This window comes from Anser cygnoides, chromosome 24 (assembly GCF_040182565.1).
Source record: "Anser cygnoides isolate HZ-2024a breed goose chromosome 24, Taihu_goose_T2T_genome, whole genome shotgun sequence".
Classification (NCBI taxonomy): Eukaryota; Metazoa; Chordata; class Aves; order Anseriformes; family Anatidae; genus Anser; species Anser cygnoides.
The window spans coordinates 7,319,174-7,333,283 of NC_089896.1; the positions used below are offsets into that span (position 1 = coordinate 7,319,174).

Consider the following 14,110-nt stretch of genomic DNA (forward strand, 5'->3'; position numbering starts at 1 on the left):
AGGTTCCCTACCCATGGCACAGGCATTGGAATTAGATGAACTTTAAAGTTCTTTCCAACCCAATCCATTCTATGATTCTATGAAGATTTCAGTACTGGAAACAAGTGCCCTGTCTTGATCCCGGGATGTGTGTCCAGGCTTCAGAGTCACCCCCAAGTCTAAGCTGAGCTTGAGCTCCCACAAAAGAAACATGGTCCTCCAACTCTGAGGGGTATCTAGGGGCTAGACTTCGGACATCACAAAACTTGCAGGATTTCTGAAACTGAGAATGTCTAGGAAAAGATCTTCTAGAATGTCTCAGTTTAATACCTACTGCAGCATTGCTAACAATTTCCCAATGCAGGATGCTTGCATGCCTTGGAGTTGGTGGAAACACATGGGCACTGCAAGCAGGGGACATACAGGGCACCTTGGTTCTGCTCTTGGCTCTGTGGCTGCCTGTATGATCATGGTCAAGTCCCTTCTCCTGTCTGCCTTAGGTTCCCCAGCAATAAAACATTATCAGTGACACTAAGCTGCCCTTGGCCAGTGCATGGATGCACTGGATGGAAAGGGCAGTGAGAGCACCAAACATTGTCCTGCTGTGTATACTGATATGGGATATCCTCACTGTGTTACAGAGTGTTGTGATGATTGTTTTTGACAACGAAAAGATACCAACGGAGCAGCTCAAATTCTGGAAGCACTGGCACTCCCGCCAGCCCACAGCCAAGCAGAGAGTCATTGACGTTGGTATGAGCATGGCTGTCAGATTGTGATGGCTGGGTGGGGTTGATAACTTCTAGCACCAGTTTACTGCATTTCCAATACACAATAACATGGTTGCAGCTCAAAAATCTGGCCTGGGGGAAATCAGGGAGGAGCAGGCTGGTCTGCTGGCTTCAGATCCTTTCTGTCTGGTGAGCTCTTGGGGATTTTAGATGGTGTTTGCCAAGTGTAGGGACATGAACAAGGAGCTCAAGATACATCAATAAGAGCCTCAGTCAGAGGAACAGAAGCTTCTAAACCAATTTGTACTCTTACAGATGTGACCTATGTCCTCTTGGAGTCTAGGAATCTGAGCTAGAAAAGGCTTTGGTACTTCTTGTCCTTCACTGCCAGCATACAGGGTTTACAGTGAGTTATGCTGGGCCAGACAGATGTTTTGCCTGTCCAGCACAGCATCTTGCTGAGCACCGTGCCAAGCACCTCGTGGCTCGGAACAAGACATATGGTTGTTTGAATTTAGAACCAATGTACGCTGACTTTGCATAAAATCACTACTCAAATAGCAGCCACCAGCCAAGACCTTTGAGTCATTTCTGGCCTTAGTTATGCACACTAAAGTTTATCCAGTGGTCAGTCAGTGGGAGGCAGGCATCTGGGGAGTGGAAAGCCTAGGGAATGTAAACAGTTTTGTAGCCAGAGTATAAGCTGCTTCTTCATTGCATTTCAGCTGACTGTAAAGAAAACTTCAACACGGTTCAGAACATTGAGGAGTTAGCCTACAACGCGCTGTCCTTTGTGTGGAACGTCCATGAAGAAGCAAAGGTACAACCTGCTTGTGGAAGGGAAATGGGAAGCCTTGGTCCGCAGCAAAACTGTAGCCTGCTTTCTGACAGCCCAGCCGTGCTCTCCCTGCTTCTCAGCTGAAAGGCAGAGTTTCAAATCCAAACAATGCCATTCCAGTGGCCCCAGGTAGTGTTTGTCTGCCAGGACAGCAGGGAAGGACACCGTGCTTCTGTGTGTTTAAGCATTGCCATTAACTAATAAACATTCTAGCTATACCTGAGACTGACTCAGAGATGTTATTTTAGTGCTGATGGATAACTCAAGAAAACTCTTTGCAGCAGTTAGCCTAGATGAGGACTCTACTCACATGTGGGTGAAACCTATTTAAATAAACCACAGCTTAGGGAACAAAGACCCTCCTTTCAATGCAGCATTTTGATGCATAAATGACTGACCACCCTTTTGTGAGTTGTGTGATGTGGAAGGGAGCCAGGCAGGTCACAAGATCCCTTTTGACCTTAAAATCTGTAAGACTTATGTTGACATCTTTCCTGTGTAGCGAAAGAAGAGCTTTGCTGTCTCTTCTGCATCTCTTCAGAGTCTCTTGTTAATGCTTTGCTATCTAGTGTGGATTGAAAAGAGCATATTTGAAAAAAAAAAAAAAAAAGATGAAAGAACTAAGAAAAAAAGAAAAGCATAAATCCTGTCTCTCTGAAACTGGTAGCTTGGGAAAACTCTGGTTTGCTTTGGGATCTCATTAAGTCATTCTTTTAGCCCAAAGGCGACCTTGGTCTTTTACAACCCAGGAGGTTAACAAATGTCTTCAAGGCAAAGTTGTCAGAAATGGAAATATGTCAGGTATGTGGCAAGCCCTCAGGGGTACCTCAGTAAAACTGGATTTAACTCTTAGCAGAAACTCTGTACATGCACTGGCCTGGGGCTAGTAAAGGTGAGACTTCAGAGACCTGCAAGGGCTGGGGGGTGGATCAGGTATTTGGGTCGTCTGTGGCACCTGTTACCTCTCTTTGCGCAATTAAACTTCACACCACAGATAAGTGGTTTCTTTTCTATATGTAGGTATTGACTAGATTTGACACTAGGTTTCAGGGCTGTAATCTTCAGCCAAAGCCCTGCTGAAAGAGCTGTGTGAGCTTCACCAGCTGCAGATCTGTCCCCAGAGAGTCCAGGGGAAATTCCAGGGTCACGCAAATGAGTTGGCATTGTGGAGATACAGTGTGAATTATGTCTGTGCTCAGCTTTTCTTCATAAATTCCCACTGGAGGTAACTCCATTCGAGTGAAAGGAGACCAGCGTAAGGATGGGTATTTATTTAACTAACAACAATGATTTGTAATTCCTCAAGCTGAAGCCTAACCCTCCTCCCTTCCTCCAGGGCATTGCTGTCTGAGGGTCCCTTGTTCAACTGAAAGATCAAAAATATCAGCAAGAATATCCCCAGGCAGACTTTGCATCTGATCTGAAGCTTCCCTGAACTGATGGGAGTGGATAGCCAAAGTGTTAATAAAGAGTCAGAGACAATCAGGGATGTAACAGAGTGCAGTATGATAAAGGGTGAGCTGTCCATGCAACAAAGCTCTTTCTCCTGGACAGCTGGCGTAGGTGATGTGGGAGGGTGCAGCTAGAAAGGACTTGCAGCTGCACTCAGGTGGGAAACCAACAGCCCACGTGCACGGCCAAGGCTGGGGGGGGTTGGAAGCTGTCTCAGGTGTAAGGTGTCTCAGGAGCTGCTTTTGTTCCTATCCCCCGTTCTTATTTCTGTTTGAGGATAATGTTTTAAGCACCAACAAGCTATATCAAATTCTGTTCCTATTTGCAGGTATTTATTGGGGTGAATTGCCTGAGCACTGACTTCTCCTCCCAGAAGGGAGTGAAAGGTGTCCCACTGAACCTCCAGATAGACACCTACGACTACGGCAATGGAACCAGCCAGCTGGTGCACCGTGCCGTCTGCCAGATCAAGATATTCTGTGATAAGGTAGAACATCGCTTTTCCACCAGGTTGTCTGAGAGGAAATTTAAACTCCAGTGACTCCACAAGAATAAAAAGAAAGGTTGTCGGAGGTTAGAGCAGCATAGCAGACAGGGCTGAGGAATAGAGATTGTTCAGCCCCCTCAGATGAGTGAGACAGGACAGCCGGGATGTGTCTGCACCGCTGAGGCCTTTACAGAACAGGGTCCTGAGAAAGTTTTCTTCGTATCAGACCTACATAGGACTGTGTCTCACAATTAATGTGTAATTCTGACAAGTTTTTAAAAAGCAGAAAAGATGAGAATCTCCTTTAGAGGTTCTTCCCCAGCCTCAGATATCTTCCAACAGAAACATTTTGCACAGCTATTTTTGTCCACGGTTTTCATTTGTAAAAAGATTTTTTTTTTAATGTACAAGTATCAGAAAGTGCACACCTACCTCCTTTTTCTGGAGGGCCTGTAGCAGGTCTCTGAGATGATCATTTTTAATAAAGGCTGCCTTTACCTCAATGTGCCTGCCATCCAGAGATGGCCAGTAAACCCTCTATTGCCAATGCTATGTTAAAATTTTCAATGCCCTAATTTTTGCCTCATTTTCCCCACAGGGAGCAGAGAGGAAGATGCGGGATGATGAACGGAAACAGTTCAGAAGGAAAGGGAAATGCCTGGACTCCAATAACAATGGTCAGTGCTAGTGTTTGTTACCTGATCTGAAGCATGTTGAAACTCCTGTAGGCCTGTCCGTTAACTTCCATGAGATCCGGCCCTGGGTATTGCCAGGCCTGATGAAATCAGCACCATTCAGAAACAACTTGTCAGTCAGGTCCCTGCCTGGTCTCCTCCTACCAAGCCTCTCAAAGCCTCTTATCAATACTAACCAACATTTCTGAATTGTCATGGGGTCTTGGCAGGGAGCCTTCCTAGGGGAGACAGCAGTGGGCAAACCCTGAAAGTCTGCTTGGTCCCATCTACAGATGGGAGATATTTCTAATATTTCTGCTGGGAGACCTTGGGAGGGCATTTTCCCCACTCTGCATATAGTTGCCTGTTAAATGGCCATCTGAACAGAGATGAACTGGACTTTCCATTTGTAGGTCTGAAAGGCTGTTTGCTGTCTGGCTTCAGAGGGAATGAAATCACATTCCTGAGGCCAGAGACTGACCTTGAAACCCAGCCAGTCCTGTTTATCCCCAATGTCCATTTTTCAAACCAGCAGAGGTGTGGCACGGTAAGTCCCTTCAAAAAACAACCAACCTGTTGCCCTCATCAACCAGTCGCCCCCATCATTTCCAAACTGATCAGTCCCCCAGACATGACTTGTGTTATGTAAAAAATAAATAAATAAAAAAATAAATAAAAAAATCAAACCACAGCTCTTTATTGGAAATGTGGTGAACTTGAAGACATAGCTGTCAAGAGTGGTCTGGATAGTCATACAGGAGTGATAGGCAAGATAGCCTTTCCAGGTACCTTCCAGCCAGATTTTATTCCTGTGATTTACATGTATTATCTGGAACTTCCACAGAAGACTGGAGTAGTGGGAAAAATATTGGCAGAAAATGAACTATTGAAAAACGCAACCGTATCAGTCCCTGCATGTGTGGGACATCTCTCACTTCTCCTCTGCCCATCTATCTGCCTTTGAGCCTGAGAAATCCTAGACTCAGCCTTCTTCAGAGCTCATCAATATTTCCTCAAGAAACAATGTCTCAGTTTGTCAAAACTGGGGGAAAAGCCATCTGTGACAATACTTTAGCATCCCATTGCAGTGGCTGCTGTACTGATGTATCACATCAAAAAAAGGGAACTAGAAGAATTTGGTTTGCAATAAAAGAACTGACCAAGAAACGGCTGGTCCTTGATCCCAAGAAGGTGATGAGATTTGATCTGCTTTTTGGTGTAGCTAGATACATGTTCAAGTGTGTTCTAGACAGAGGCGAAGAACCTACATAGGTCTTTATATCAGTTTTTATTTAGTCTAAGAAACACACATAGATGTTTAATTGCCTTCTCAAGGGAAAACAGATGGATTGGGAGGAAGGGAATCATATTAAAAAGTCACCATGTTGTCCCTCACCAGTGATACTGTGTATGCTAAAAGATCAATGTTTCCTTTCCATTTCAAGGTGCTCCCTCCTGCTGTTCCCAACTCTGCAAACAGGTAATTTTGCTGCAATTTGCCTTTCCTGTCCAACAGCTGCTTTATTTCTTTGGGCATGTTATGGTGGCTTAATATCTATAGGCAGCACAATATCTATAGGCGTAAAATGGCAGAGCAGAGTGTCTCCCTGAAGCCCTTGAGTGTCAAAATATGTGTTAAACCTTGGCTTAGAATGGACTAAAGGAATGCAGAAACACAGGTACGCTTCTTCCCCTGTCAGTGTCACACTCCAACATGAGTCTGGTCTCTGACTGTCCTGCTGTTCTTATAGAGACAAAGTTTGAAAGACAAAAAAAGAAAAAGATCACAACTATTGCTGAAGGGTTCACATAACCAGAAGCAGTTACTGCTGTAAAAGAAACTGGAATGAAGTAGAAATCACACTTCTAATGTGTTTAGAGTGGGGAGAACCAGATATTTACCCTAGGCTTGATCCACTGTCTAGTTATATCAATAGAGAACAAGAACATGAAGGTGCAAAAGGCTTTTTTTTATGATGTGATACCAAAACCACTGCCTACATTCACTGACCTCCCTCTATGCATTAGGCAGGAAGGTGCAGCTGTGGTAGATACTCTGCTGCCATAATTACAGAACCAATATTTAATTGCGGGATGTTTGCTGGAATAGTCAGTTGTTCAATCAAAAGTAGAATTGCTGGAATTGTTTTGTTTGCTACTATTGTTCTGTTCTCCTGAGAGTACTGTGTTCCTTTTGCTTAGGCTGCCCTTAAAACGGAGTGGTACCTCATTCACAGATGAGTTTGACCCGATACCTCCAAAGCAAACCAAGGAAGAAGATCCTCAGAGAGGTAAGCCTTGGGATGGGAACTGTTCTTGAATGTTGTGTTTCATTTGATTAAAGTAACTCTTGATCTTGAATTATATGAGACCACATAACTCTGAAAACATGCTGTAAAGAGCACTGATTCAGTGCTATGCTTTATCTGTTTCAGTGTTGTTGTATGTGCGGAGGGAGTCAGAGGAAGTGTTTGATGCTCTCATGTTGAAGACACCAGATCTCCAGGGCCTCAGAACAGCTGTAAGTATTTTCCAAAAACTGTGGCACATGAACACACTTCAGATAGTAGGGTGCTGGTACTTGACATATAGGAAACTGGATATAAGACTGCTTATATCTGGTGCCTACTTTCTTCTGAGAATGGAAATGGAAATTGTGAGTACAGGTGAATTCTATACACAGCTCCTGGCTTGGGCTATGTGTTGTTAGTACTGCAGAGGGGAAAAACACACTTTATGGGGAGATGTTTTCTTCAGATCATAATATAAGTCTCCTCTTGTGACAGCACATTCATATTTTCCATTGTAAAACACCCTTTCCATTCTCTAGCTGTAACTGTGCAGTCTGAAGCCAGTTCTGGCTTTCTGCTGGAATTCCCTGTGTTGTGTTTGAGGAGCACATAGGCATATTTCTGTGATGATTATCAGCAGCGTCCCTGATAACCTACCTTTCTTTGGGGATTACTGGGAAGGAAACAAACAATAAATCTCCCAGATCTGGGATGGCTTTATGACTGCACTTTAGGCTCTGTTGGTTTTACAAACTTTTAAAAACAGAGTTTGAAAAATGTCAGCACAGAAGATTCAGAGGATTCTTTGCCATCTTCTCCCTCCCCCATCCCTCACCACAGAGAGTCAAAAATCTCTACAGAAAATGCTTGTGAAAAGGCTACAAAACTCCCCTTCCACCCAAACTTCCTAAAACTGTAACCGTACTTGCCTAGGAGAGCTCTGCAGGAAAGCATCGCAGATCAGATAAAACCTAGGCAATAGCTTCAGTCAGATGCATCCACAGCAGACACAAACGCTTTCTGTAGCACTTTCTTTCACCTTCAGATGCATCATATAACAAAAAGCTCAGTGTTCTCTATGCCCAGCAGTCCCAAATAGGCCAGGGAATGAAAGAACGAAAACAAAGATTATTCCCCAAGGTTCATGGCCTGTAAGTAGCCATCAGAAAGAGAACCAAGACCAAACTGAAGCCTGCCTATCTGCTCATTACAAGACATGAACGTGATCAAATTGTCATGTTCAGATCATCGCTTCAGACTTTTTTCTTGAGTAAAAATGAGGGGGAATCCTTTGCTGCTGAATAGCCCTGGCTCAGTGTTATCTTTGATTTTTATCATAGGAATTTCAGTTTACAAGTACAAAGAATTGCCCTGTTTTCTCTCACAGATTTCAGAAAAATATGGGCTGCCTGAAGAAAGCATTTATAAAGTCTACAAAAAATGCAAAAGAGGGTAAGCTAATCTCTCATCTGCTTTTATGCTGTGCCTCTAAAACCCCATTCTCTTTGGTATCCTACCATAGGCTGAAATAGCATTTTAACAAGATAATAAAAAGTAAAGCCATGTGGGGTCTGTGCTATTTGGAGCATATAAAACTCAGATCTTTCAGGGCTTTAAAGATTTGGGATAGTGCTTGTTTGTATTGTATTTGTTTGGAGTGTAAAGTCTCCCAAGGAAAGGAAGTTGGATGAAGGAGGAATTGTTTGGGTAGTTTAATGGGTGATCCCTTATGTCTCATTCTGAAAGCCTGAGGTTTTAGAGAACTTATCTTACTGCCATCCGAGACGTATAAATCTTTGCTTCTCCAAACCAAATGCCTAAGCGTCCCTGGCTCAGAAAGAGATCTTAGAGCTAAATAAAAGCATGGGCAGCCCTAGTAGAGAGAAGGGGCAACCTGAAAGGATTGTCTCTTCCCAGCTTTACCATCCCATTCCCAGACCAGGGGGGTCAGTAGAAAACTTCACATTGACTTTGGGAGGTGGGTCAGACCCTCCTGGGCACAGGTGGCTCTTGTGCAGCCAAGTACAGAAATGCAGGTCCTGCTTGAGAGACCTGCCATGTGCTGCTAAGAGACAGGTGTAGCTCTGCAAGGAGTGGACAAATGAGGTTTGCAGTAAATGTGAAATGGCTTCTCGAGTGATTCCAATGTGGTCTTTATTATTGACTGATCCATGTGGATCTCCCCCATGGCTGAGGGGGAACGGTACTGGTTTGCACGAGCTGAGGACCAGTTGTTGAGTCTTCTGTGGAGGGCAGCAGTCTTGATGTGGAGCAAAGTGCTACTTTCAGAAATGTTTTCTGGACTGATGAACTACTTCTGGGTCATGCCTATCTCTGGCAGAAATTTTTCCCTTCAGCTGATGGAAAGGGAAAGACTCATAAATTCCCAAGCTTATTTTCATAAAGCTAAATCCAGAGTTCTTCTTGCAGAACGAGTGTGATACAATCAGGCTTTGCAAGCATCAATGACAGCCTGGGAGATGAACTCATTGTTGTTGCTGGCCTTGGTCCAAATTCTGAGCATGGGGAGAGACGAGCAGAAAAGCAAGGCTGATGACAGGTCCTGCATTGTGCAGTCCCACATTCTCACTAGCGTGCCCCCCCCCGCCCCGAGTTTCTCCTCCATGCTGTGATGTGGTGTCACTGAAGTGGGAAACCATTACAGCCCCCTCACCTGTAAGTCCAACATCCAGCAACCTTTCTGAGTTCAGGAGGGTTCATGGTCTGAATTTTAAGCCTCTTGCACCTGCTCCTGAACTCAGGTCCCTTTGTACTGTCAGATGCTGCTCATCCGATATCCCTAGAAATGGAAAAGACAAAGATCAGCACTGACAGCCCCAAGAGAGGGGTTGTCCCATACATCTCCCCACAGACTGTGCTTCGAGTCTGGTTTCAAAGAACGACTGCGAGTGACAAGGTGGTCAGTTTGTTATTACAGTCTCCAACTTCAGGACTGAGCCAAAGCTCAGGTGTGTCAGCTGTGGTGGTGGCTTGTGATGTGGCCATTACAGGTCATCAGACTGTCATCAGGTTTCTGAACCAGCTGACTGTGAGCCACAGCACTGCAAGAGAGATCCAAACACTGATGAGTTTGCAGGTGGACCAGGAAATGGCACTGCTTCTGGGGAGAGGCCACCCTTACTTTGTTTTGCTTTGGTTTTGGTCATTATTTGATCTGATAAGTAGTGAATGTGGTTTAATGATGATCGGGAGGGAAAACAAGCAGGTGTCTTTTCCATCTCTTCCACAGAATGGAGAAGCAATGAAGTATCTCATGAAAAGAAAAGGCAACACCTGGGAATTAGATCCAAAACATATTTTGACAGTTTAATGAAAGCTGGACCTGATGCCATGGATTGCTGAAGTGTGGGGGAAATACAAACTTTTCTCCAGTCTACTGGATTGCAGGGTCAGATACTGCTTCCTGCTCCCCCAGATTTAATTTTCCCTTGAGTGATTTTATCCTGTTGCTCCACCCTAAACCCTTGGTAATTACAGCTTGAGGGACAGATCTTCATCTGATTTAAACTAGTGAATCTCAATGGTACTACCTGGGTTGACAGTAGGTGAGGACCTACTATCAGCCTGGGCTTTCTTAGTGTGATGTCCTCATTCAGATGAACTTAATCTCAGGATTACTCAAGAGCAATAATGAGTGATTTAGTATCTTGTTGAGGTCTGGACTGAAAAAAACAATACAGGGCTCAGATTTGTAATCAATACTCCCTTGAATCTTCTGTGGTTTGGAAATCTGATGGAAGCACAGTAGCAAGAGGCACAGGTGACTTCTCTGGCTTCCTGCGCTAAGCCAGAGATGGCTGGAGCTGCTCTGTTGCAAGGCGTTTAGTGATGAGCCACCCTTGGGTATCCACTGTCCCTCTCTGCAGGCACCCATCGGAGGCCAGACTCCTGGGGCCCGAGGGAAAAGAGAGGCTCCTGTGGGGGTGAAGGAGCAGGACCCCATCACTGGCACGTTGCGTGCTTGGGGTTCGGCAGTGCGGTATCAGGTACAGTGGCAGCAACGTGCAGTTGCCTCCCCCTTGTCTCAGCCAGCTGCCTTTGTGGGTGAGAGACGCCACACGGGCGGACGTGTGGCGCGAGGGCAGAGCTCCCACCCGCACCTCCGCACACGCGAGGTGCACCGTGCCAGGGCTCTGAGCCTTCCACTGCACGCGGTGGTGGAAGGGGAGCAGCCAGCTGCTGCAACCCCCGGAGAGTCACCAGGGCCCCACGTTTGTGCTGGTTAAACTGTTAGATGCTCGGTCTTTCATTTTTCTTGTTTTTAATCTTGGCTTCTGGAGCATTACACAATTAATGCTATTGCTCCATTAATGACCCCAGCAGGAACCTGGAGGGGATTTGCTTTCTGCAAAGAAAGATAATTTGTTCTCTTTGTTTCCTCCAAACAATTACAAATTTCACATCTGATTTATGGGAAAACAGTGGGGTGATGCAAAACTGCCCCGTTACTTCCATTACAATAATGAGGGGCTCTTGCCTGGCACAGAACTGCAGCCCCAGGTTTAAATCAGCTGTTGAAATATTTCTTTCTCCCCATCTCTCCTTGTAATTGAGTCTAGATCGGAGAAGCTGCGCAATCTGCAGCAGGGTTGGAGGTGTGCCCCAGAGCACAGGGAGGAACTTGCCAGCGGCTGGCCCAGCTGGCTCCACACGCTCTCTGCGTGTGTTCCTGGCGGAAAGGGCTCCCAGGCAATGCTGAGGGCATGTCTGCATGGGAGGTTGTCCTGGAACAGAAGGGCATCCTATTCCAAACCACTTACATCTGCTTCCAAAGCAGTCTCAGCTTGTTCAGAATAATGCATCCCTAAAAGCACCCAGGCAAGAAGTGAGGAGTGAGCAGTTCTGCTCCAAATTCACGCCCTCCTGTAATCCAGATTAATTTGCCTGTGTAGCAAACACTGGGCCTAGGCATGTTGTGGGTAGAATTGCAAAAAGCACTGCAGGATGTTTCTTTGTGTTGTATTGGAGCTTCAATACCCTGAGCTTGCCAGACCAGGAGAGGCGGACGCTGTGGGGCCGTGATGCGGGGAGCAGCCCAGTGGCGGCCGAGCCTCCTGGCCGGCGGGTGGTGAGGAGCGCGGCTGCGGAAACGCAGCGCTGACTGAGCAGTGAGGGGATGGTGTGGGTGATTTTTTAACACAAACTTTGTGTGGAGAAATTTCAGGGAGGGCCACCCCATGCCACAAGGCTTTGTGGGGACCCTGAGCACGCAGTACTCAAATTCCAACAAGGCTTTTCAACGTGCCGTATCTGACCCAGACATCCTCACTCTCCTGTAGGATCCTGGTGAACATGGACAACAACATCATCCAGCACTACAGCAACCATATGGCTTTTCTCTTGGACTTGGTGGAAGCAGAAGACAAGATCCAGGTCATCCTCAAGGAGCTATAAAGAGCCGCAGGCAGCACTTACTGGGACTTCTCTCAAAGATGGCAAGTTTGACCCAACAGAGCTCAGCCTAGTGCCTCAATTTGTTGCCTTTACTTGAATACACTGCCTCTGGGGAGGGACTCGGCCTCATGGTGCCTGGCCAGAGACTGCTTGGAAGATCTGTTACTGATGTGAACATGGAACTTCTCTCTACTGAATTTATTATTATTATTATTTTTTATTTTATTTTATTTTATTCCCTTCTGGCAATGGGCCTGACCTTCTGTTTTACAGCTGGGAACGTGCAGCTACACTAACATGGCTGTCAGAACCCAGGCAGCGGCAGGGGACTGCCTCTGCTCACTGTTTGCCTTAGCCCATGACTGATCCAACCATAGGCTTTGGCTTTCTCCCAAACCATCAGTCATGCAGAACCTTCAAACCATTTCCAGTAGGGCTGAGCCCAGCTCTGACCTCTGTCCACAGAGACTTTCACAGACGCATTTAAAACTCACTGTTGAACGGACACTGCCTGCTCCCACGCCCCCCACCCTGCTGTGTCTCTGATTGTAAATACCACAAAGGCCTCCATAGCCCTTGTTTATACATTTCTGATGTATTGTTCCTTTTATATTTTATATATGTATAAATATGCATTGTTTTATATTTGACTCAGTACGGTGACACAGAGCATTTCAAACACAGGCTGCTTCACATTTCTCCGTGAACTCCTTTTGTAACTGTGTTGTTGGTTTTGTTGTTTTGGATATTCCATAAAAATAAAGGTTCAAAGACAGAAAGTGAACTGTTTTCACCCAGCTCCCGAGGTCTGTGTTGGGAAGGCCTTCAGGAAGGGCTGGGCAGGAGCCAGGGCAGAGAGGTGACCTTGGAGGCACAGAAAGGACTTGGGGTTGTTTTGCATCACATGCTCTTTAACAGCTCAAGAAGTTTGTCAGTCTAAACTGCCTCTTCATAAAGGGGTGTGAGGCAGCAAATGCTGCCTGTCTGTGTACGTCTGCAGCAACAGCTCCCGTCAGGCACACAGACCCGCAGCTGGGCTTTCCTCCCAGCTCCGTGCCGGCTGCTGCAGACATGCCGTCACGGTGCTGCGGGCGGGCGGAGGTGACTGAGCAGTTCTGGGCACATCCCTTTGATGGAGGGATAAACGCTCAGAGGGGTTACCTTCCACAGATCTGCTGAAATTTTAAGCAAGTGAAAAAGAAAGGCCCTTTTTAATTCTGCTCATAGGAGGAGCAGCGCAGCCTCCATCTTTTGGGCAAGGCAGTGTTACCAGACAGCCGGTTGTGTACCTTCCTCCACCTGTGCTACACTGGCTGCCCAAATTCCTCTCACCTGCTACCTCTCAAACACCAAGCTTCCACCCCTCTGTCTCCTGTGCTAAAAATTGTCTGCAGCTGCTTTTTCGTTTAAATATATATATATTATATATATATATTTAAATATAATATATTATATATAATATATATATAAATATATAAAAATAATATATATGAATATAAATATATATATAAATATATATGTATAGCAAGGGGGAGTCCTCCATTTTCCCATTAATCCTCTGATGACTGAAATCTGTGGACTTTTCTCCTTCTTTGTCTGCTTCAATCCTCTGCTTTTCCTGTCTATATCAAAGTGAAATGAATGTGAGTCCTATAACCAGAGAAGAGAGAAAAGCTCTGCTCCCACTGGGAAGGGGTTTTTGAAATGTTGAAATATGTCAGGTTGGTGAATTTTTGATTACTTAATTGTTGTTATCCTTATGAGGAGGGCCTCTTAGATGAGACTCAGATAAGTTTGAAGGCTTATCAACCTTTGACGATCTCTCCTGGCACTCTATACTCCTTCATCTTCATATCATAAACTCCTTCAACAGGATTTCTCTGATTCAGTATTAGTTCTGCAGGTCTGGGCCTTGCTATAGCAGAATTTCTGGGTCTTGCTATAGCAGAATTTCAGCTCAAGTTAAAAACAGGCACACCAAGAGCTCCCTAGTGCTTAGAAAAGATGGCTGTGAAACCGACAGGTGCCCTCATCATCCTGACACATCAGGCAGGCCCGGGGACTCGGCTCCGCTCTTCTCAGGGGGATTTCTGCAGCAGGACTCCTGGTGCTGGGCACCCTGCCGCTGCTGTCTGTGCAAGGCTGGTCCTGGGGAGGGCGGATGGGCTCTGCCTGCCCGATGGACAAGTGCTGCCTGCTAAGGGAAGAACACAGGTTTACTGCTGCTTGTGGGAGAGGGAGCA

At 45.7% G+C, this 14,110-nt stretch overlaps 1 protein-coding gene across 3 annotated transcripts in view; it reads left to right on the top strand.

Annotated features, from left to right (window-relative positions):
* GRHL3 (grainyhead like transcription factor 3) overlaps window positions 1–12,651 on the top strand; it is a 39,383-nt gene extending 26,732 nt beyond the window's left edge. For all 3 annotated transcript variants that reach the window (XM_013184162.3, XM_048049541.2, XM_013184160.3), the window contains exons 7-16: window positions 621–732; window positions 1,436–1,530; window positions 3,329–3,487; window positions 4,086–4,164; window positions 4,575–4,708; window positions 5,607–5,641; window positions 6,364–6,452; window positions 6,597–6,682; window positions 7,840–7,904; window positions 11,753–12,651. In XM_013184162.3, coding sequence (XP_013039616.1) covers window positions 621–732; window positions 1,436–1,530; window positions 3,329–3,487; window positions 4,086–4,164; window positions 4,575–4,708; window positions 5,607–5,641; window positions 6,364–6,452; window positions 6,597–6,682; window positions 7,840–7,904; window positions 11,753–11,867 — 969 coding nt within the window. In that variant the 3' untranslated portion in view covers window positions 11,868–12,651. The remainder of the gene's footprint in view (window positions 1–620; window positions 733–1,435; window positions 1,531–3,328; window positions 3,488–4,085; window positions 4,165–4,574; window positions 4,709–5,606; window positions 5,642–6,363; window positions 6,453–6,596; window positions 6,683–7,839; window positions 7,905–11,752) is intronic.
* The last annotated feature ends 1,459 nt before the right edge of the window (window positions 12,652–14,110 follow it).